The following is a 25191-nucleotide window of genomic DNA, read 5'->3' as shown; positions in this document are numbered from 1 at the left end:
ATTATGGGGCCCCTCTGGCTTACAGATGGCCACCACGCCAGGAGGTAGTGCAGAGGCGGGCAGCTAAAATCTTGGGATATTCACATTAAAAGCATGTCATTTTCGGACATATCAGGGACAGATCTAAAAAAAAACAGATTTTTACATACTGTCCCTGGTTTTACTGAGCCTGGCAACCCGGATGGGGCCCCCTAATGGCATGGGGCCCTCGGGCAGTGCCCGAGTGACTCAATGGTCAGTCCGCCCCTGACAAGAACTATAATCAACAAGTTTTATTTTCTTTAATTTTGGATAGAGTGAGGGAGGGTTATAGGCCCTGTCAGTTTATTTTGTATTATCTGTGTCCAATTGGGGAGATTTGCCTTCACTTCCTGCCCCATAGCCAAACAGGAAGTGAGAGAAAAACTATGCAAATTAATCACTTCCCGCCCAGCCTATGGCCGATTTACGTCCGGGAAGTGGTTACACAATCCTGACAGGACGTCCTGCAGGATTTCATGCCGCGTGCGCCTGTGGGGGCACGCAGCGCGGCGATCGGTGATGCGGGGTGTCAGTCTGACACCCTGCATCTCCGATCTCGGTAAAGAGTCTCTCACGGAGACGGAGACTCTTTACCACGTGATCAGCCTTGTCCAATCACGGCTGATCACGATGTAAACAGGAAGAGCCATCGATGGCTCTTCCTCACTCGCGTCTGACAGACGCGAGTATAGGAGAGCCGATCGGCGGCTCTCCTGACAGGGGGCGTTCGCGCTGATTGTTTATCAGCGCAGCCCCCCCTCGGATCACCACACTGGACCACCAGGCATGCCCACCCTGGACCACCAGGGTGTGCAAAAAAAAAAAAAATATAGAAAAAAAAAACAAAAAGCATTAAAAAAAAAAGAAAAAAGATGCCAATCAGTGCCCACAAATGGGCACTGACTGGCAACCTGGGAAAATCAGTGCCACCCCACAGTGTCCATCAGTGCCACCCCACAGTGTCCATCAGTGCCCATCCATGCACAGTGCCCACCTATCAGTGCCCACCTGTGCCACCCATAAGTATCCATCAGTGCCACCCATAAGTGCCGCCCATGAGTGCCCATCTGTGCCGCCCATGAGTGCCCATCAGTGCCACCTATGAGTGCCCATTAGTGCCGCATACCAGCGCCGCCAATCAATGCCACCTCATCTGTGCCCGTCAGTACTACCTCATCGATGTCCATCAGTGCCATCTCATCGGTGCCCATCAGTGCCGCCATATCAGTGCCCGTAATTGAAAGAGAAAAACTTATTTACAAAAAAATTAACCTAAAAAAATAAAAACGTTTTTTTGTTTCAAAATTTGCAGTCTTTTTTTTAGTTGTTGCGCAAAAAAAAAATCGCAGAGGTGATCAAATACCAACAAAAGAAAGCTCTATTTGTGGGGGAAAAAGGACGCCAATTTTGTTTGGGTACAGTGTTGTATGACCGCGCAATTGCCATTCAAAGTGCGACAGTGTTGAAAGCTGAAAATTGGCTTGGGCGGGAAGGTGCGTAAGTGCCTGGTATGGAAGTGGTTAAGGGAATCCAGTGCCCCCCCAGAACTAGTGTGTGGGTCCCCTGAAAATTCCTGGGCGGGTCATACAAAAACAGGGTGTGACTTTGACAGGAAGGGGTGGGTCATTTTTCTATTAGGAGGTGCAGATATGTAGTCAGGCCTAGGGCAGAACCAAACCTAAATATACTACTGCATATTAGGGCTTATTTAGACCGGATCCGATTTACAGCGTGTTTTTATATTGTGGGAGGAAACCCACGCAGGCACAGGGAGAACATGCAAACTCCATGCAGATGCTGTCACAGGCGGGATTCGAACCAACGACTCTTTTGCTGCTAGGTCAAAGTGCTATACACTACACCACTGTGCTGAACGAACATGATTGCAGCTGAAAGCATGAGATCTTTTATTTATTTTTTCAATACCATGCTTTCCAGCCTTATTGACCCCGCCTCTCTCCATAAAGAGGACCTGTCACACACTAGTCCTATTACAAGGGATGTTTACATTCCTTGTAATAGGAAGAAAAGTGATCCAAAATCAAAAAAAGTGTCAAAAAAGTGCAAGAATAAAAATATGAGGTAAAAAAAACAAACAAAAAAATAAAATAACGCCCCTGTCCCTAGAAGCTCGCACTCAGAAGCGAATATGCATGTAAGTCCCGCCCACATATGTAAACACCATTCAAACCACACATGTGAGGTATTGACGCGTGCGTTAGAGCGAGAGCAATAATTCTAGCCCTAGACCTCCTCTGTAACTCTGAACTGGTCACCTGTAAAAAAAAAACAAGCATCGCCTATGGATATTTTTATGTCCCGAAGTTTGGCGCCATTCCATGAGTGTGTACAATATTAAAGCGTGACAAGTTAGGTATCTATTTACTCGGTGTAACATCATCTTTAACATTATCCATAAAAATTGGGCTAACTTTACTGTTTTTTTTTTTTTTTTAATTCATGAACCGTGTTTTTTTTTTGGGCCAAAAAAAAGGCGTTAGAAAAATTATTGCGCAAATACCGTTGGAAATCAAATAAAAAATTACCGCTAACTTTATTCCCTAGGGTGTCTGCTAAAAAATTATATATAATGTTTGGGGGTCCTGACTAATTTCCCAGGAACAAAATATAATTTTTACATGAAGGAGAGAAGTGCCAGAATAGGCGCGGTATGGAAGTGGTTAAAGTGAAATAATAAAAGTGAAATATTCCTTTAAATTTCATACAGGGGGGGAGGGGGGGGTACACGCATGTTTCCCGTGCTTAGAACTGTCCCTGTACAAGATGTCATTTCTGAAGTGAAACAAAAAAAAGGAAGTTTAAAGTACTCATGGCTATAAAGAATACAGTCATTGCTCATTAAAAATAATAATAAAAATAAAAAAAAAATGGGGGTCCCTCCAAATTAAATTACCAGGCCCTTCAGGTCTGGAATGGATATTAAGGGGAACCCCGCCGTAAAAACCCCCCCAAAAAATGGCGTGGGGTCCCCCAAATATCCATACCAGACCCTTCAGGTCTGGTGTGGATTTTAAGGGGAACTCCACCCCAAATTGAAAAAAAAATGGTGTGGAGTCCCCCTAAAAATCCACACCAGACCCTTATCCGAGCACGTTGACCTGGCCGGCCGCAGAAAAGAGGGGGGGACAGAGTGCGGCCCCCCCCCCTCTCCTGAACCGCACCAGGCCACATGCCCTCAACATGGGGAGGATGTCCCCATGTTGATGGGGACAAGGGCCTCATCCCCATAACCCTTGCCCGGTGGTTGTGGGGGTCTGCGGGCGGGGGGCTTATCAGAATCTGGAAGACCCCTTTAACAATGGGGACCCCCAGATCCTGCCCCCCCCCTATGTGAAATGGTAATGGGGTACATTGTACCTCTACCATTTCACCCCCAAAAAAATGTCAAAGTGTTAAAAATGACAGTAGCCGGTTTTTGACAAATCTTTTAATAAAATCTTCTTTTCTTCTTTCCTTCGGGTTTCTTCCGCTGCTTCTTTCTTGGGTCTTCTCGTCCACATCTTGCCCGACGTCTTCTTCTATCTTCTCCGTCCGTCCTTCAGCCTTCTGGTCCCGCATCTTGCCCGTTGTCTTCTCCTGTCTTCTTCTCCGTCCGTCCGCCAGCCTCCTCGTCCGCATCTTGTGTCTTCTCCGGTCTTCTTCTCGGTCCGCCAGCCTTCTCGTCCACATCTTTTTCTTCCCCGGACTCAGCGTTTGAATTTGATTTGGCCGCCGTGTTCCCGCTCCTGGGACCCGCCCCCCTCTGACGCCACAGGTAAAATCATATGAAAGTCCGCGTGTGGCATATGTGCATCAGAGGGGGGCGGGGTTACATGAGTGTGACACGGCGGGAACTTCTTCTCCAGGCGGCGCGCTTGAAATTGAATTCCCCCGCTGTGTGACGCTCTGTGACCCCGCCCCCCTCTGACGCACATGACCTTCTAAGGAGTTTACTTGTGGCGTCAGAGGGGGGCGGGTCCCAGGAGCGCAACACGGCGGCCAAATCAAATTCAAACGCTGAGTCCGGGGAAGAAAAAGATGTGGACAAGAAGGCTGGCGGACCGAGAAGAAGACCGGAGAAGACACAAGATGCGGACGAGGAGGCTGGCGGACGGACGGAGAAGAAGACAGGAGAAGACAACGGGCAAGATGCGGGACCAGAAGGCTGAAGGACGGACGGAGAAGATAGAAGAAGACGTCGGGCAAGATGTGGACGAGAAGACCCAAGAAAGAAGCAGCGGAAGAAACCCGAAGGAAAGAAGAAAAGAAGATTTTATTAAAAGATTTGTCAAAAACCGGCTACTGTCATTTTTAACACTTTGACATTTTTTTGGGGGTGAAATGGTAGAGGTACAATGTACCCCATTACCATTTCACATAGGGGGGGGCCAGGATCTGGGGGTCCCCTTTGTTAAAGGGGTCTTCCAGATTCTGATAAGCCCCCCGCCCGCAGACCCCCACAACCACCGGGCAAGGGTTGTGGGGATGAGGCCCTTGTCCCTATCAACATGGGGACATCCTCCCCATGTTGAGGGCATGTGGCCTGGTGCGGTTCAGGAGAGGGGGGGGCCGCACTCTGTCCCCCCCTCTTTTCTGCGGCCGGCCAGGTCAACGTGCTCGGATAAGGGTCTGGTGTGGATTTTTAGGGGGACTCCACGCCATTTTTTTTTCAATTTGGGGTGGAGTTCCCCTTAAAATCCACACCAGACCTGAAGGGCCTGGAATGGATATTTGCCGGGAACCGCACGTCTTTTTTTTTTTTGGTTTTTACGGCGGGGTTCCCCTTAATATCCATTCCAGACCTGAAGGGCCTGGTAATTTAAGTTGGGGGAACCCCTACACATTTTTTTGTTTGTTTTATGAATGAATCCCTTTAGAATTGTCAGAGCCGACAATTCATTATAGCCGCGTGTGAATTTTTAAATGACTTTTTTCCTTCTGAATGTCATTTTGTGCAGGGGCAGTTCTAAGTGCGGGAAAAATGCGCTATTTCACATGCTGACATTACACCCCCCCTAGGTACGAAATTTAAAGGAATATTTCACTTTTATTGTTTCACTTTAAGAATTATTAATTTCACTGCTCCCGAAAAAACGGCCGTTTTAAAAAATTAAAAAAACATTGATACATTTTCCCTGGGACAGGACTGAGGTCCCCAAACACTTTTTAGGACAAAACTAGCAGATTAGCCTTTAAAATGAACACTTTTGATTTCTCCCATAGACTTCTATAGGGAGTTCGGCGCGGCTTTACATATTACTTTCAATGCGCCGGCTGCTACGCTGGTTCATGCACCTAATTAAGCCTCCACCCGGCGCACTAATTAAGGCATGAACCAGCGCAGCGCACAGAGCATAGTAAATCAGGCCCATTGAGTATACCTTTATAAGCTCTATTTGATGCACGGAACCAGACTGCAGGGTCCCACGAGCTGCCCGTGCCCTCCTCCCAGGCTCGAGCATAGGTCGGCTTGTCCGTCTTAAGCCGCGTACACACAATCAGTCCATCCGATGAGAACGGTCTGAAGGACCGTTGTCATCGGTTAACCGATGAAGCTAACTGATGGTCCGTCGCGCCCACACACCATTGGTTAAATAACCGATCGTGTCAGAACACGGTGACGTAAAACACAACGACGTGCTGAAAAAAATGAAGTTCAATGCTTCCAAGAATGCGTCGACTTGATTCTGAGCATGCGATGGATTCCTAACTATCGGTTAGGAATCCATCGGTTAAATTTAAAGCAAGTTGACTTTTTTTTAACAGATGGTTAAATAATCTATGGGGCCCACACACGATCGGTTTTGACCGATGAAAACGGTTCATCAGACCGTTGTCCTCTGTTTAACCTATCGTGTGCACGAGGCCTTAGTCATCAGGGCAGTATAAATCAATGAGATTCCTCCCCTCTGATCTGCCGTATTCGTACACCACTGTTCATAGGGAGTAATGGAGGGGGGCATAGGTTTGTTGGCCCAGATGGAGTGCAGGAAATGGGAGATTTAAGAGAACCTAAAAAGTTCTGTGTCAGGCATGTCTAGCTTCTTTTTGCAGTGTGATAGGGAAAGAGGACCCGCCGGAGAGAGAAAGTGTCCGATACGATAGAGGCCCTTATCTGTCCACCATTTAAACGCTACTATATGCAACCCCCGGGGGAAAAACCTTATTATAAAATAAATGCATTAGAGGCCTCCACGGCGATATCAGGGTATGTAGGGTATACAGCTTGGAGCAAAGAGCCACAGAATGTGAGAGAGTTGGCGACATTATGGCTGGTCTACATTTGGGTTCACATCCCAAAAGGTAATCTATGGTGTTTAATGGGATAGCCTGTCTTTCCATAGATATCCAATACGGTTTCGGACCTTTGGAAAATGCCATTGATATTTGTGCTAATTGAGCAGCCTGATAATAACCCCACATGCTCGGGAGGCCCAGTCCACCCTGTGATCGTAGTCGAACAAGTAAACCTGAAGGACATCTGTAGCCCCTCTTTCCCCAAACAAAACGTACTATCACTGACTGTAACCTACAGAGGACTTGTTTCGGTATCGGGATTGGGAGAGAGCGAAATAAGTATAAAAGGTGTGGAAGAAGGGTCATTTTGACTGCATGTATTCTGCCCAGCCAGGACAATCCCAACCTGGACCACCGTTCCATGTCACCCTGACACTTAAGAATCATAGGGGGATAATTAGTTTTGAAAAGGTTATTGATATCAGGCGTCAGTTTGAGTAAGGGATGTGTGAGGGAGCCCATGTAAATGTAAAATTGCTGGCTAGTTGAGTGAGTAGATCCGTAGGAACGGTGACCTTCAACGCAACTGATTTGTCCATGTTAACCTTCAGGCCAGATACTTCACTGAATACCCGTAGCGTCTTAGAGAAACACAGGGGTGGAAGTCAGGGGGGAGGTGACAAAGAGGAGGAAAGAACCTCCACCACAGTCAAATAAAGCCTCTTACCGAATGGAGATGATCTCAAAATTATAAGAGATCAAAAACAGCCTGGTAAGAGACATGGATCGATGGTATCCGATATGAAACCCAGATGATGGAAACCTGGTAACCCGTATCCTTGGTATGGATAAAAAGACTCCCGATATGCCATCCGAGGGTATGTAAGAATAAAAGGGGCTCACATAGTGTAAAACCTTAATTTATTCAATAAAAATAAGTGAAATTGCACTTACAATTTGTTCAAGTATGCAGAGCATATAAAAGCCGGCCAGCTTAGGAACACACAGCCCGTATCCGGGTAGAGAAAATGCGCGGTGACGTCAGAACGCCGCCTCCCTACGTTTCGTCTCTTACCAGGCTGTTTTTGATCTCTTATAGTTTTGAGATCATCTCCATTCGGTAAGAGGCTTTATTTGACTGTGGTGGAGGTTCTTTCCTTTCAAGCACTTTCTCGTGTGGATTTGCTGTATACACTTGGGAGACTGTTTACACAGAATTTGCCTTTTTGGCGGACTTATTAATTTATGATTTTTATTATTCTGAACATTCATGTGTTTTTACCACTCAATATTTCTACACTTTAGCGCAATCTTTTCTCCTTTTTTGCATATTGTTTGTGTGGTATAACACTTTTTGATCGCTGCTTCTCTTACATTTAAATAAGCGCAATATTTTTTTCCTTACTATTTTTTTCCTTCCTGACAAAGAGGAGGAGATCATCAGCATATAGAGCGCATTTATGTTCCTGAGATCCGCAGGCAACCCCCTTAAAGCGGAGGTTCACCCTAAAAAACATCTATATACCATTACATCCAGCATACTTCCGACATGTACAGTATGCTGGTATTTTTTTTTTTATCGCAGTACATACCGTCTTATAGTTCTTTTTCACCCGGCTTCCGGGTTCTCACTCTATGAAGAGGCGTAGATGATTGACGTGCGGATAAGGCGCGTCACGCGTTCCGAAAATAGCCAAACTGGGACTCGGCTCTATATGGCGCTATACGACGCCTGCGCACAGACTAGGAGCCATGTAGAGCTGACTGCGCAGGCGCCGTATATAGCCGAGTCCCTGTTCGGCTATTTTCGGAATCATTTACGCCTCTTCATAGGAACGTCTACTCCCGGCGCGAGTGAGAACCCGGAAGCCGGGTGAAAAAGAACTATAAGGCGGTATGTACAGCAAAAAAAAAAAAAAAAAAAAAACAGCATACTGTACATGTCGGAAGTATGCTGGATGTAATGATATATAATTGTTTTAGGGTGAACCTCCACTTTAATATCAGGATTCGTTCTTAGTGATATGGCCAGGGTTTCTATAGCCACAGCAAAGAGGAGGGGGAGAGTGGGCATCCCTGTCTGGTCCCCCTACCTATAGAGGAGTCAGAATATCTGCCCATCAGGTGAATCTGCGCAGTGGGGCGTGAGTAGAGCGAATTGAGGTTAAAGTGGAGTTCCACCCAGGAAAAAAAAAACATTTGCCCAAAAATCATAAAAAAAAATTGAAAAAAAAATGTGAAAAAAAAAAATATGTTATACTCACCTGAAATACCTGTTGCTATGCGGAAGTTCGTAATCTGCCTCTTCCGTAGCCGCGGTCTGTCTTCTTCTTCATCTTCTTCTAGTGAAGAACTGCTTTCTGGGAACTGTGTGTGTTCTCAGAGAGCAGCCGCCCATTCACAAGTCGGCGCGAGACTCGCGCATGCGCAGTAGGAAATGGGCAGTGAAGCCGTAAGACTTTACTGCCTGTTTCCCCTAGTGTGAATGGCGGTGCGGGACCTGCATCGATCGTGGGATCGGCATCGGCGGGCCATCAGCGCGGGCAAGTAGGACAGGTAAGTGTCCTTATTAAAAGTCAGCAGCTACACTGTTAGTAGCTGCTGACTTTTAAAAAAAAAAAATTGTGGGTGGAATCCCGCTTTAAGGAAGTTCGGGCCGAAGCCCCATCTCCCCAGGATATCAGACAGGTATGCCCAATCTATGGAATTATGTAGGTCTATTGAGAGTAAGAAACCCTTTTGAGGGGATCCCCCATCCCATCCCGATTTGAGCAGGGAGATAATGTCAATAGTGCGCCGGATCTGATCCGGGCCCTGTCTCGCAATGAAACTCGATAATCTATTAGCCATTATTTTAGTCATTATCTTAACGTCATTGTTAATAAGTGATATAGGGCGAAAATTACCCACCTTGCTAGTGTCCTTATCCGGTTTCGGAATTACCGAGATATAAGCAGAGTTAAATCTGCATTCAGGGGAAAAAAATAAAAAATAAAATCTGCATTCAGGGGAGCTCCATCCCTGAGGTAATTGAACAGTCATGTCAGATGGGGAGCTAGGCAGGATCCACATTTCTTGTAATAACCAGTGGAGAAGCCATCTGGTCCCGGGGAAGAACCCAATTTAAGGGCTTTAATGGTGTCTAAAACCTCTTCCTCGGTGAACGGACTCTCCAAAAGTTCACCATGTTCTTTGGTTAGTGTGGGCAAAGGGAGGTCATCCAAAAATGTATTTCGCAAAGAGTTGGGAGGGGTGCGGATAGGTCTATATAGGTCAGAGTAGAATCGCAAAAATGCATTCATTATCTTGGAAGGGTTCTGCGTCTGATCCCCCAAAGCCACTCGAATTTTAGAGAAAGCAAGAGAGCGCTGTTTGGGGCTCAATTTTGTGGCTAGCCGGGAGCCAATCCTGTCAGTTTGGGCATAAAACTTTGCCCCAGTCCACCTAAGGTGTTGTTCCGCTGCTGTGGTCAGGGATAGGTTCAAGAGGGCCCGGGCCTTGTCTAAATTCTCGAGAGATTCGGGAGTGGGGCGAATCTTGTGAGCCCTAGCCAATTTCCGAAAATCCTCTAAGTTTCCGTGTGTTCGCATTGTGCTCATCTTTAAGTTTAGACGACATTTGGATTAGTTTCCCTCTAATGACGGATTTGTGCGCTGCCCAGACTGAAGCAGGGGAAACTTCGCTCGTATCATTAAAAAGGAAATATTCTTTAATGGTCTCCTCCAGTAAGGAGCATTGCGCCGGGTCGCTTAATAGGGACTCCCGTAAGCGCCAACAAGGGGGGCTACCCGAAGCCGTGGGCCTATGTGTTATCAAAGTGACCATGGAATGATCAGGGAGGGGAGATTCCACAATCTTGGAACTTTTAATGAGAGGGATCGTTGCTGCGCGAGCAAAAATGTGATCAATCCTAGCGTAGGAATTATGGGGTGCTGAGAAGTGTGTATAGTCTTTCGTGCGCGGATTAGCTTCCCTCCAATTGTCGATTAAACCTGCCGAATTAAGCAATTTAGCTATGTTAACACTCTGTTTAGACGGGCGCTTGGGCTTTGAGGAGCCGTTCGCCAGTCTGTCAAGGGCAAAATCGAAGGCAGTGTTTGAATCTCCGCTAATAATGACCGTTCCTTTAAGATGATTCTGTAGCTTACATAACAAATGATTCAAAAAAGTTTTTTTACCCCTTGTTGGGTGTGTAGTAGGAGACAAAAGTGTATAATTCACAGTCAATATGACCGGAGACCAGAATGTAGCGGCCCTCTGGATCTACTATAGTCTCAGGCTGTGAGAGGTTGATATGCCTAGCAAAACAGACTGCAACCCCTTTGGTTTTTTTTCCGCAGATGCCCAAAAAAATTGAGGATAGCGTTGATGGAGGAACGTAGGTTTAAAGGTGGGGGGAAGTGGGTCTCCTGTAGTAAGAGAATGTCGGCGTGCATGGAGTTATAAAGTTGGAGGAGCTTCCGGCGTTTGACCGGGGAGTTGAGGCCCTGAGTGTTGTGCGATATAATCTTGAGAGTTGGCGGGGGGAGATGTGTGTCAGGCATGGATCAGAGTAGATGAAACTATGCAGTAGCTCCGCAACTTACCCGAATCGTGAGAGGAGTATTTTCGGTGAGTTTCTGGGGGTCGGAGAAGCCATGACCTAGAACCTGGCATGGGAAACTGGAGACAGTCTTTGTAGCTGTGAACGCCTGGGAATGTGTGATCAAGAAGAAGAATAAAAGAGATGAAAGAGAAAGGAAGGAGAGAAAAGAAGAGAACATCATTATATACCTGAGGTAACAATCAGACAAAAATAACAAAACCGAACATTACTCGGGGATCCCCTGATCCCCCCCCCCCCATGGGGTTGAGTGAACTAGCCATCCCCTACCCCAAGACCTAGAGGAGCCAGAATTCCCTGGGAAACTGGATATGGATCAAAATGCACAGAAAGTGCTTCCGATCCAATGGAGGTGCACTGGGTCCACCACAGCCCCATCACCCCGTTGCAGATATAACTGAAGGTTGCTAAGAAACCTATGATCCCCTAACTACCGAGCGTCCCTTAACAAAAAGGGAAGAATTTAACACAACAACTGAAAATCAACCGACCCCCCCTCCCGGGTTGGAGAGCCAGAAGGCAGGCAGGTCCCCCCTATGTAGTAGCTTGATGACTGCACTGTAACTCTGAAAGGGCCATTCCCAACAGAACAAAGGGGAAATACAATATATTCCAGTTATAACACTATTCACCATATCACCCAAGAAGAGGAGACAGCATGGTGGCTCCAAAACTTCATCAATTTAACAGTGAACCTGAACAGTATCCCTAACTAAAGTTGCATATTAGACTAGTAGTAATCATAACACCGGGCTGCAGGGCAGCCTTAAACAATCCCACAGGGAGTCAGGAATAAGAAATTCCCTCCCTACCCCCCTTCTAAGTCCCATTCCGGACTTTCCATAAAAGGGGGAGTGCAATTTCGGATAAAACAAAAATGAGTCAGGTCCAACATGGACTTTTAATGCCAGGAAGGCGGGGGCGAATCCCAAAACAGTCCTAGGGAAAGAGGAACAGTCCTAGACCAGTGCCCTGATCCAAGAGAAAAATAGTAGTAAAAAGGCAAAAACAAAAAGAAGGGGTGGGTAGAAATCTCATGGCGGTAGATTTTCCTTAGTACTCTTGGATCCATGTTTCATCCAGGTCTGTTGCAGCGGGCTCGCTGGTGGGGGCCTCTTCGCAGATGTGGGGGTACCTCCATTGGCCTGTGCAGGGGGGGGGGGGTGCCAAAGCTTTTGTTTTTGTAAGAAAAGTTCAGGCGGAGAGGGAAGGCCTTTTCTGGACCCTATATGGAGAAAGGTCTTCAAATATCTGAATCTTGTGTCCAAGCAAGGTGAGACTGTCAGAAGATCTAGATTTTCTCATCACCTCCTCCTTAACCGAGTAGAAATGTGGTTTTACAATGATGTCTCTGGGCAGACCATCTGAGCAAGGAGACTGAAGTGCTCTATGAGCTCTGTCCAGTTCAAGGCGGTGTTCAGCGATGTCAGGGATTAGGCTCTTAATAAGAGATTTCACTGCAGCTTGCACCTCTTTTTCTGATTCCGGGAGCCCCCATATTCTAAAGTTGTACCTTCTCGATCTATTCTCGAGGTGGTTGATCTTTGCAAACACAGTTTCCAATTGGTCCTGTACCTCATGGAGTCTGGCTGAATTTTGGTTAATCCTAAGTACTGCTTGGTCAGCCTTCTGCTCAATGGTATCCATCCTCAAACCTATGTGTTGCAGATCCGCATGTATAGAGGAGGTAATCTGTGCTACATTCAGAGCAAGGCTTTCAGATAGCATCTGAGAAAATGCAGTCATCATAGTAGGAAAGTCAGTGGAGATTGGAGCCTCTTCCTGTGCTTCACTCACTGAGAGCAGCAGGCCTGTGTGAGGATCCAACATGGGGGTAGTGGGACAGCCAGCACCCAATCTACACAATAAGGATTCCGTGGAGGATGGGGAGATGGCAAGGATCAGCGGGGGGGGGTAATCAGTACCTGGGGAGTGTGGCGGGATCAGGTCCTGGTCAGCTATGGAGTCTTCTATGTAATCTGAGGCGGGCGGGCCTTGTGGAGCCGCCGCCATCTTAGCATAGCTGAGGGGGCCGGGAGCCTCCGACATCTGGCTCGAGAAATCCCTCCTGACCAGCCGGGGAGGACATCCGCATGCTCCCGAGGGTTTCCCCTACACGAATACCCCGGTGAGAGAGCCGATGGAGCGCTCGGTCAGCTCCGGTGATCAGCGTTGGGCTGTGGTGGAGCGGAGCTCTAGATGCCGGTGGCCATCTTGGGAGCTGCCGCGCATGCGCCTCCCCCAAAACAATAATTTAATATACAGTGGAACCTCGGATTGCGAGTAACGAACGTTTCGCAATACAAGCACTGTATTTTCTTAAATCCTGACTCGGTTTGCGAGTGTTATCTGGCAAAACGAGCAGGATTCAAGCCACAGTTGTGTGCAGTACCGCGTTTGGCCTGAGGTGGGGAGGGGGGGCACTGGAGCCGAGCAGAGCGGAGCCGCTTGGAAAACCTTGGAAATACTCAGTTCCCTGAGCCTTTCCGAGTTCAGCTGAGCTGTCCTTGGGCCTTTCCGAGTGTTTCCGAGGTTCTCCGGCGCCCCACACCTCTGGCCACATGCGGAATTGCATGCCATTTAAGTCAATGCGGAACAAATTATTTTCGTTTTCCATTGACTTCTATGGGGAAACTCGCTTTGATATGCGAGTGCTTTGGATTACGAGCATTCTCCTGGAACGGATTATACTCGTAATCCAAGGTTCCTTTGTATTGCAATTTACCAGTCTTTAGATGTAGTGGCTGCAGTAGTTTTTTTTTTTACCTGGTGATCTTGACAGCAACACACTTTGGGGTTGATTTACTAAAGGCAAATTGGACTGTGCACTTTGTAAAGTGCAGTTGCTCTCTGTAACGATCACCACCGTTTACGACCTTCCATCCCATCCACGACAGTTCATCTGACACACAGACAAATCAGCAGGCATCCCATTTTCCCAGAATCAAGACGAGACACAGCTCTGTACTTGTTCCAAATGTAATGACAACTTTAATGGTTTCTTCTCAGCTTTTTATGCAGTTACAATCATGTGACAGTATTCAAAGGGACAATGAGATCTCCACCCCCCCTAATCACACACCAAGGCTAATTACTAAACATTCCTTCATTAAAAGCATAACAATCAAAACACCATCACACACTGAGTTCCCTAGGCAGACGTTCCGTTTCCGCATACAGCTTGACACCTATTCACACCTCTGAGCATCAATAGGCTGTAGACAGTGTTATCACACAATTAAAGGCCTTTCAAGAGCCTTATTTAACATGTTAACAGTCTTCACAGAGAGATGAGTCACTATTGACTGGTTGGGTCACAATTAACCAACAACTTGCAATCTCTCAAGATCCTGCAATATGAACTATTATTAATGTCCCATCTCATGTAATACATGAATTATGATTAGCCACCCTATGCCCAAAAGGGGCACAGGGTGAACTTAGACCCAAGAGTTCTTAGGGCCGCTGGCACAGGAGTATCCCCCATCCCTCAAAAGTCTCTGGGTGTCACGGGTCATCCTGTTACACTCTCTGCAAGAGAAGTTGCTCCAGAGTGCTTCTTGCATGTGATTGGATATTCTTTGTAAAACTCAGTCTCATTTAGGCCGGGTTCACACATATGCAAATTGGATGTGGGTTTGACGACATGCGAGTGTGACCGGCTCTTAACCACTTCCGGGCCGCCCGTCGTCGTTATACATCTGTATTTTGAAGAGGAATACCATGGTTATGGCAGCAGTGATGTGTAAACGTAAGTGAAAATGCTGCTCAAATCTAAAAGTATACAAATCACTAGAAAATGAGAAAAATATTGAATGCAATGCAATGTACTTGCCTGCTAATATACGGCGGCGTAGCCTAAAGCGGGCGGGCGTAAGCGCGCCGAATTCAAATGTGTTGGAGCTAATCAGGCTTGACCTCACGTTTAAAAAAAAAAAATTACTGCGCATGCGCCAGGCGCCTACATTTCCCAGTGTGCATTGCGGCTAAGTACGCCGCATGGGCCTATTGATTTCGACGTGGACGTAAACAACGTAAATCCCGATTCGCGGACGACTTACGCAAACAACGTAAAAAATTTGAATCTCGCGGCGGGAACGGCGGCCATACTTGACATTACTATTCCACTAGGGCTAAGCTCTAACTTTAGGCGGCCTATCTCTTACGCAAACGGCGTAAAAGTACTGCGTCGGCCGGGCGTACGTTCGTGAATCGGCCTATCTCCTCATTTACATATTCTACGCCGACTGCAATGGAAGCGCCACCTAGCGGCCATCCAAAATATTGCAATCTAAGATAGGATGGCGCAAGCCGTCGTATCTTAGATATGTTTAAGCGTATCTCTGTTTGAGCATACGCTTAAACATAAGTCGGCGTAGATTCTGAGTTAGGTCGGCTTATCTACTGATAAGCCGGCCTAACTCTTTCTGAATCTACCTACTAGTCTTTTTGCAGCAGCCCAGCAGGGCTGTACCTGGAGCCTGCGGCCGCCCACTCAGCCTCTTCACAGCCACCCATTCAGTGCATGGCATGGCTGGGGGTCAGAGACTAGAGGTCAGCTGACTGGTAAAGAATGAAGTGGGAGGGGCTGGAGGAGACCCTATCTCCTTATTTCGGCATAGGTGTCACTGTTGCGAGACACCAAGTCGGAGACACAGTGAGTAACACTACCTGTGATTATAGTTGCCATTAACCACTTAAGGACCGCCTCCTGCACATATACGTCGGCAGAATGGCACGGCTGGACACAAGCACGTACCTGTAAGTCCTCTTTAAGTGCCCAGACGTGGGTCGCGGGCGCACGCCCGTGACCGCGGGACCCACGGACCCGATCGCCGCTGGAGTCCCACGATTGGTCCCCGGAGCTAAAGACTGAGAAGAGGTGTGTGTAAACACAGCTTCCCCGTTCTTCACTGTGGCGCTGTCATCGATCGTGTGTTCCCTGATATAGGGAAGCACGATCAATGACGTCACACGTCCAGCCCCGCCCCCCTACAGTTAGAAACACATATGAGGTCACACTTAACCCCTTCAGCGCCCCCTAGTGGTTAACTCACAAACTGCAATTGTCATTTTCACAGTAAACAATGCATTTTTTTAGCATTTTTTGCTGTGAAAATGACAATGGTCCCAAAAATGTGTCAAAATTGTCCGATGTGTCCGACATAATGTCGCGGTCACGAAAAAAAAATCGCTGATCGCCGCCATTAGTAGTAAAAAAAAATATTAATAAAAATGCAATAAAACTATCCCCTATTTTGTAAACACTATAAATTTTGCGCAAACCAATCGATAAACGCTTATTGCAATATTTTTTTACCAAAAATAGGTAGAAGAATACGTATCGGCCTAAACTGAGGAAAAAAAACGTTTTTTTATATATTTTTTGGGGATATTTATTATAGCAAAAAGGAAAAAAACATTGCATTTTTTTCAAAATTATCGCTCTATTTTTGTTTATAGCGCAAAAAATAAAAACCGCAGAGGTGATCAAATACCACCAAAAGAAAGCTCTATTTGTGGGAAAAAAAGGACGCCAATTTTGTGTGGGAGCCACGTCGCACGACCGCGCAATTGTCAGTTAATGCGATGCAGTGCCGAATCGCAAAAACTGGCTGGGTCCTTTACCTGCATTTTGGTCCGGTTCTTAAGTGGTTAAACAACAAGAAAGATGGCTAGAGAGAGTGATGGGAAAAAAAATTAGGATAGAGAGATAAAAGGGAAAGAAAGGAGAACAAAGAGAAAAAATGGTACATCCTAAAATGTAGCATAAAGGGATTTAATACTGTATGAGTGGAAGGGACTCAGGGAGCGCTAAATGTTCATGGGTTAGGGGCACAAATTACTTGTCTTGCCTTGGGTGTCGACAACCCACGCTACAAAATAATTTTACTGTTAGGGGTCCCCACAGCTTGGGAAATTTTATCAAGGGGTCACGGCACTAGAAGGTTGAGAACCACTGCCCTATATGAAAGTAAAAATGAAAAAGCCAAAACAATAAAAACAACTCTTCAAATAAGTGATAGTCCAAAGTAAGTGCAATGGATGAAATATCTTCACATGCTTCAATCCACAATATAAAGTGCTTCAAATGCAGATCTTCCTGATAGATGAGCTCACAGAGCGCTTACCTCAATAAATGAGTCAATCTGCTTTCAATGGCTATGCACCAGCTTCCTGAGCAGATAATGTCTTCAATGTGTGTCTTCCTGATACTGACAATAGCTGTGACGGTCTTCAAAAAAATGGAGGCTCACAGAGGGATCAGGTATTCATCAGGCAAGCGGAGAAAAGAAAAAAGCTCCCATCGCGAAGTACGTAGGAATAAGTACATTTTAATAAAGTAAAATGTATGCTTACAATGCATAAATAAAACCAGGCAGGGATAAAATAGGCATCTGGACGGACGGACTCCACGTCATCTCCGGTCACGTGTGTTGTTCCTTACGCGTGTCGTCATGTCACGTGACTTCATCAGAGGAATCTAATTGGATGTATAGCTTTTCTTTATAAGTACTCAAAGCGGAAGTGCATTGGCGGCTATTTTTGGAAGAAACTAGTCTCCAATACAGGCGGCTGCCATTTTGATGGTGGGGATATCCTGAGTAAACAGCTAAATGAATGGAGCTTGTAATAACGATGCATACAGTGGCCATTTTACTCCATTATCCTCCTAATGGAGGATCAAGCATGGTGACTTGCAAGGCAAGACCGCCAACTCAGAAATCCTTCTGACAGAAGTAATGGCCACTAAAAATGCCACCTTCTGAGATAGTGTCAAGAGAAGAATCTCTCTGATGTTTCCAAAAAGGAAGGTTCCTGAAGAACCGAAAGCACCAGAGTCCAAACTCATGGGGGAAGAGGTGAACCAAGAGGGGGAAGTATATGACAAACCCCCAGCACAAAAAGGTACCCACCAGGGAATGGGCCGCAAAAGGCCACTGAAAAAAACAGCCAAGGCTGAAATCTGCCCCCAAACGGTGCTAATGCAATTTTTAGATCCATTCCAAGCTGTAAAAACAGCAGGACCCTGAACACCGAGTACGTCCGCAAGGGAGCTGAAACACCTCCAAAGTACAGAGACCAGTCGCCCTGGTCCAGCATCTGGCGACTCCGGTAGTCCACCTGCCAGTCTACCTGATGGTAGACTGAAGCCACGGCCGTGGCGTTGTCCGGCTGAATCCAGATCGGGCGACCCTTCAACCTCCTCGACCACGAGGAGAGGCATAGCCTGATCGCCAAAAGTACTAGGACATTGATCAGGAGTCCACTAGAGTCCAGCGACCCTGGGCCGACTGGACCCGCCAGGCGCCCCCCTCAACCCGTGAGGCGGGCGTCCGTCGTAATCACCATCCACTGGACGGGAAGAAATGACTTCCCAGACCGAAGAGTTGGGGATCTCAGCCACCAATTCAGAGAGACTCTGACTAGGTGGCTCACCAGATCTGATGATCCAGAGACAAAAAAAAATTTGTACCACTTGGACAGTATCTCCCACTGGAAAACACGAGTGTGGAACTGGGCATACGGTACCGCCTTGAAGGAGGCTACCAACAGGCCCAGGACTCGCATGCAAAACTGAGAGATGACCGATTGCATGAAGCCAACACCCTCACTGCAGACTGAAGAGTCTGCAAGTTCTCCAGGGGGAAGAAAAACCTTTGCCACGAGGAGTCCGGATCAACCCTAGGTACTCCAAACGCTGAGTCGGAACCAGGACCGACTTCAAAATGTTTAACACCCACCCGAATTTTTGGAGGGTCCACAATGGCTATAGACACATCCTCCACCGATTCTGAGCCAGAAGCTGCTCTCAGAAAAAGAGCGTCTAAGCAGTCCTAGCAAAGCTAGGATAAGTGCGAGCACCCTGGTGAAAACTCTTGGTGCTGATGCTAGATCAAAAGGAAGGGCCACAAACTGACAGTGGGCCTCCCTAATCGCGAAGCACAGAAATCTCTGTGACTTGCGCAAAATGGGACATGCATGTATGCGTCCTTGATGTCCAAAGACGCCAGACAGTCCCCCGGATGGAGCGCAGCTACCACCGAACGAATGGATTCCATGCGGAACTACCCATCGTTCACAAAGGCATTTTAGACCCTTGAGGCCCAAAATCAGACAGACCCCGTCCACCTTCGGGACCGAGAACAGATTTGAATAGAATACCTCAAACCTCTCATCCTGCAGGACAGGTAAAATTACCCCGCAGCTAGCAAGTCCCACACTGCCCCAGGGCAGACCGACGAGCCGCAACGGAGAGGGAGACTCGAGGGAAAAAATCTGTTCAGTGAATAGGAAGGAACCCTATCTAATACTCCGAAGAGACCACCCCGCAGACCTACTGGTCGGCGAGCAGGAAGGTTCAACGAGCTGTGAACCTGCAAAGCCGTGCCCCTACCCAAGAGACGGGCAGGGGGAGGCTACATACATTGGCGAGATAGGGTGCCGGTGTGTTCGGCTTACGCACCCAGGGACGTTTCAGTCCCCCAGTTGAGCCTTTAGTCGGCCTGGGAGGGTCAACCCGCGGACCCTGACCGACGCAAAAATACCGCTTCCAAACGGGGAATGAAGGACCCGGCCCACGGCGCTGCTCCTTTCCCCTGGTAGACTGAGGGAGATTATTCTCATTAGGAAACCTTCATTTTATTTGCAAATATTAAAGATTCTCACTACCAGCAAGAACAAGTCCTTACCATTTAAAGAGCACCTGTCATTTCAGATCCATCATGGTGGTGCCTGTCAGAGGGCATCCACTCACCTGCTGCCGCCACGTCCCTCACCTTGTAGTGTCACTGCCGCATCACCAGCCGTCCCATTAAAGGGAATGAGACTGTCGGTGGGTCACCAGCGGGACAGAGATGACAGTTGTTTTTTTTTTATTATGATTTAAATTAAATCCACCCTGACCCATATGACCGTTTTATCATTTTTTCCCCACACACAAATAGAGCTTTCTTTTGGTGGCTTTTAAATTACCACAGGGTTTTTTTTTTCTTAGGCCTGGTACACACGATAGGATTGATCCACGGATACGGTCCGCCGGACCGTATCCGCGGATAAATCCTCTGAGGATTTTGATCCGATGGAGTGTACACACCATCGGATCGAAATCCGCGCCGAATTCCCATCGCGGTGACGTGTTGCGCCGTCGCTGCGATGATGACGCGGCGACGTGCGCGACGCTGTCATATAAGGATATCCACGCATGCGTCTAATCATTACGACGCATGCGAGGGATGGGTTCGGACGTATCGATCCGGTGAGTCTGTACAGACCACCGGATCGATCCGCTGGAGCCGATTCCAGCGGATAGATTTGTTAGCATGCTTACAAATTTTTATCTGCTGGAAATCGGAAATATCCGCGGATAAATATCCGCTGGAACGTACACACCAGGGGATCTATCCGCTGAAACCGATCAGCTGAGATTTTTCAGCGGATGGATCCTCTCGTGTGTACGGGGCCTCAGTTTCTGTCAGAAAATTTTGTAAATAAGTAATTTTTCTCCTTAGCTGATGTGTGCTGATGAGGCAGCACTAATGGGCACTTATACGCTGCACTGATGAGAAGGCACTAATAGGCAACACTGATGAGCAGGCACTAATGGGCACTGAAAGGCAGCATTGATTGGTGTCCCTGATTGGTGTCACTGATGAGCACCGATTGGTGTCACTGATGAGCAGTGGCGTCACTAGGGTTGGTGTCACTGATGAGCAGTGGCGTCACTAGGGTTGGTGTCACTGATGAGAACCGATTGTTGTCACTGATGGGCACCGATTGTTGTCACTGATGGGCACTGATTGGTGTCACTGATGGGCACTGATTGGTGTCACTAGGGTTGGTTTCACCTGGTGTGGTAAAACTTGGTGTCCCCCCCCCCACTCTAGCCTGCCACTGTGTTCTGTCCTGCTCAGTGGCAGCTGGTGCAGGCAAATAAAAAAAAGAAACATCAATTGCAGCCTCACTGTGCCCATCAAACGCAGCCACTGTGCCATTAAATGCAGCCACTGTGCCTCAAAATGCTGTATTCAGCGCTCCCAAAAATGGACTGGGCAGTGCTGCCGAAGCGCCTGCAAAGTGTTTCGGCAGCGCCGCAACACGGGCGCTTTTAACCTTAGTATTACTAAACGATTGGTGTCACTGATGGGCACAGATTGGTGTCACTAATGGGCATTGATTGGTATCACTGATGGGCACAGATTGGTGTCACTGATGGGCACAGATTAGTGTCACTGATGGGCACAGATTGGTGTCACTGATGGGCACAGATTGGTGTCACTGATGGGCACAGACTGGCATGACTGATGGGCACAGACTGGCATCACTGATGGATATAGATTGGCGTCACTGATGGGCACAGACGGGCCTCACTGATGGGCACTGTTGGGGCTGATGACCTGTACACTCTCCCCTGTGAGGAGATGCCACGGATCGTCTCTCCTCACTCTGTAAGTGTGAGGCAAGGAGAGCAGATAAACGGCATTTCCGCATTTACATATGATTGGACACAGCCGATCACATGGGTAAAGAGCTGCATCATCCCTAGTACAGAACAAACAGAGCTCCACGTTCCCGCGGGTGACGTCACCCCAGAATGAGAGGTGATCCCCCGTTTTGCCTATGCGGCGGGCGGGAGGAGGTTTAACAAAACAGAAAATGAAGATTAAAAGAGTGTGTGGGCGGGGCTTAAGGTGTCCTAGTGGAGACACTGTGGAACTGCATTCGCTAATACGGTTACCTAAACATTAGGCAGGAGTTTGCAGTCATATAAAATCAACATTAAGGTATAACTATAGACAGAAATGAGCAGCAAATTAAACAGTTAACTCTTTTGTATCCGTGACCCAAACTCCTTGCACTGTTAGCACTGAGCACTCTGCTACTGTTACCGACATACACTTCTATGTGACATTGTAACTGGAAAATAAAGGGGACTGTTCTTACCATAAACATTCTGGTCATCTGATGAGGAACCTGGAACAGGAGGTGTTAAAACATATCAGAAAGAAAAGCAAAAATTAGTATTTTTATTTTGTCTTTTTATCTCAGCATCATTAATGAATTGGCGTCTTTTAGGAAGACCCCACACTTCTTTTTTTTGCCTAAAACAACATAATTTTTACACAAAAATGTGTATTGTCTCTTTAAGAAAAAAATTATATGAGTTCCCCCTAAAAAATCATAAGAACCATGGGCCAAATCCACAGCCAGCGGCGGAAATTACGTTTTTCAAAACTTATGTCATTTAAGTTACGGCGCCCTAAGTTGGTCTCGTAAGTGCCGTATCCACAGCGCATTTGCGCACAAAATTGCGCTTACGTAACTTAAATTCCGAGGCGTAAGGCGGGGTTATTGCAAGTGGGAAGGAAGTGGGCGTGCTTCATTGTAATGAGCCGTGACCCCATGCAAATGAAGGGCCGGCCGTACTGCGCATGCGCGCACGAATCTGCTTCTCACTGGGCATGTGCAGAACTTTGCTCGGCGCAATCAGTGAGATAGGTAAAAGGCCAAGCATACTTAGTTTGAGGATTGCCCTGTGTCTAAATAGCCCCAGTCAAACACACTTCCCTTGCAAAAGTATTTCCCCGTGTTCCCTTCCTAGAGCAAGTTGCTTCTGCTCTGAACGTTAGTCAGTGTTTGTTGGTGAGTTGTGTGTGATAGAGAAGTGTTGGAGGAGTATTAGATTGTAGTTGTTGTTTGTTTCTGATAAGTGTATTTTTTGTTTGATTGTTTCTGCTAAGTGTATTGTTATTTTTTTTTTTCTGATTGTATTTTGTGTTTGTTTTTTTCTGCTTGGATTTTGTGTTTGTTTTTTGGGTGTTTGTTTTTGACTTTGTAGTAGCTGTCTGCTTGTGTGTTTTGATTTTTGTTTGTTTGTTGTGTGTGTATTTTTGTTTGTTTGTTGTGTGTGAATTTTTGTTTGTTTGTCCTGTGAGTTTTCTTGTTGCTGAGTGGTGTCTGTGATGGCACCCAAGCGCAGGAAGCTTAATTTTACCCATGTGGAGAAGCAAATCCTTGCCAGGTCCATCGTCCGATATGGGCGCTATTTACATGGGCCTGAGAGCCGGAACACCTCCCCGGCCCAAAGGAAGAAGATCTATCAAAAAATTGCAGATCACATAAATGCAACGGGGGGGGGGGGAGACGAGGACCCCCGCTGGCATACAGAAAAAGATCAATGATCTGAGGAGCGTGGTCCGCAATAAGGTGGCCAAGCTCACTGCCCATAGGAGGGGCACTGGAGGAGGGGGACCATGCCCCATCCGGCTGACTGAGGAGGAATGGGCAGTGGCCCAGTGTTTCCAGCCAGAGCAGGTGGTGGGCCTGCGTGGCTTTGACTCTGATGTTCCTGTGGGGCCAGGTACGTTTTTTTTTCTCTATCTGGTGATTAGCATGTGTGGGTGGGGGAAGGGAAGATGTGCCAAGTGTGTGGATCCTCAAACCTGTGATTGTTTGGTGTCCTCCACAGATGACCAGGAGATTGCTGGCCCATCAGGCCAGGAGGATGCTGGCCCATCAGCCCAGGAGGATGCTGGGCCATCAGGCCAGGCTGCTGCACCACCCCAAGGACAGGAGGCTTCTGAGGATTCCCCAGGGGAAGGGAGTGGCCAAACCTCCCCTCATGAGGAGGATGAGGGGGAGGGGGAGGAGGGGGAGGAAGAAGAAAACCTGCAGCTTGGCAGGGAAATCCTTCTGGCCTCTGAGCTAATGACATTTGATGATACCCTTGAGGCTACCCCAGAGGCTGGCAACAGTCAGGCCACCATCAGGGGTAGCCCCTCCCACTCCTCCCCCAACAGGCTGCAACCCACAAGGGTCACTCTCTCCCCTCCTCCAGAGCCACAAGCCTCAGGGGCAGGCAGGATGGCGACCCAGGAGACCAGGGGGGTGTTTGAGCGTCTGCCGGCCAGTCTGCAGAAGGACAATGCCCGGCAGACCCGCACTCTGGGTGAGATACAAAAAACTATTACCAAGATGGAGCACAGCCTGGGTGCAATGAGGGAGTCACTCGGCGATGTGGCCACAAACTCTTTGGGGGTCATCACATGTTTGTGGGACCTGAAGACCGCCACAACAGGCGTGGCCCAGGAGGTGACTGCCCTGACCCAGGCTGTGCAGGAAAATACCCGGGCTGTCCAGGACAATACCCGGGCTGGCCAGGCCAATACGGCTGCCATCACTGGCTGTCTGAACAGAATAGCAGTGGCCTTGGAGGGCAGGCCAGCAGGAGGACAGACACCAGGGGAGGCTCCTTCTTCCCCTGCTCACTCACCCCCCCATGAAGATACTCCCTCCCCTGCTCACCCCCCCCCCCCCCGTGAAGATTCTCCAGTTGGCCGTGCCCGTGGCCGTGGCCGTGCCCGTGCCCTTGGGCAGCCCAGACGGAGCACTCGCCGCAGGAATTAATTAGCAGGGGTACATTTTTTTTATGATTTCGTTTATTATACTGTACTTATGTTTTGGTTTATGTGTGTGAATGATGTGTGAATGTGGGGGGGGTGGCATTCCTGATAAAATAAGGGTGTCACCCTCAGTTTTGGTGGAGAAGGGATCCCCAGGACCAGGGAGAAGTGATCCCAGGTTCCTGAATGGTGTATGAATGCACAGTGACATAATTGGAGCCGTGGCGTGGCGTGGCGTTACTGCTCCCAAGTACCAATCCAATTCGATGTGCATGTGATGTGTCTGTGCTAGGGACCACAGTGGTGTGCATTCATGCATTCTCATTGTGACATAATTAATCTGCGTTTACTATGAATAAAAAACATTCTCAATGTGACATTATTCATGTGCGTTTACTGTGAAAACAAATATTATCATTGTGACATTATTCATGTGCGTTTACTTTAAAAACTTCTCCAACGTTAAAAGAGAGCCCACCCATATAAAAAACAGATTGTCGATATATCTTCGGTAAAACAGTAACTCCTTGGGTCTCTCATTAAAAATAGTCTTATCCTCCCATTCTGCCATGAATAGGTTAGCTATACTGGGGGCAAATTTAGCCCCCATGGCAACACCATTCTTCTGGGAGTAAAAACATCCATCGTACCAAAAATAGTTGTGGCTTAAGCAAAAATCAAGGCAGTTACGTAGAAATCTCCGGGTCATGTAGCATTGTTGACTCGAGCGTGCAATAATGTGCTGCTGAGCAAATATACCCGCCCCAGTCCTTGCAGATTGGCTGAAGAGAGCACGGTCTCTTGATGCCCTTAAGACAGCCCGTAGACTGATTTGCATAACATCCGCCCAGGTCATCTATGATTGGCTGTCATTTCCTAATGCCCTAGCTTTGCCTAGCTCGACTCGCCTCGATTATACATATGTTT

General features: G+C 47.5%; 1 protein-coding gene across 1 annotated transcript in view; it reads right to left on the bottom strand.

The window, feature by feature from the left end:
- LOC120924604 (von Willebrand factor A domain-containing protein 5A-like) overlaps positions 1–25191 on the bottom strand; it is a 94885-nt gene that overhangs the window by 24055 nt on the left and 45639 nt on the right. The window contains exons 6-7 of the mRNA XM_040335595.1: positions 21806–21835; positions 10845–10949 (exon numbers count right to left, since the gene is read on the bottom strand). Coding sequence (XP_040191529.1) covers positions 10845–10949; positions 21806–21835 — 135 coding nt within the window. The remainder of the gene's footprint in view (positions 1–10844; positions 10950–21805; positions 21836–25191) is intronic.

Source organism: Rana temporaria, chromosome 1 (genome assembly GCF_905171775.1).
Source record: "Rana temporaria chromosome 1, aRanTem1.1, whole genome shotgun sequence".
NCBI lineage: Eukaryota > Metazoa > Chordata > Amphibia > Anura > Ranidae > Rana > Rana temporaria.
This window is presented reverse-complemented; position numbering and strand designations above follow the sequence as displayed.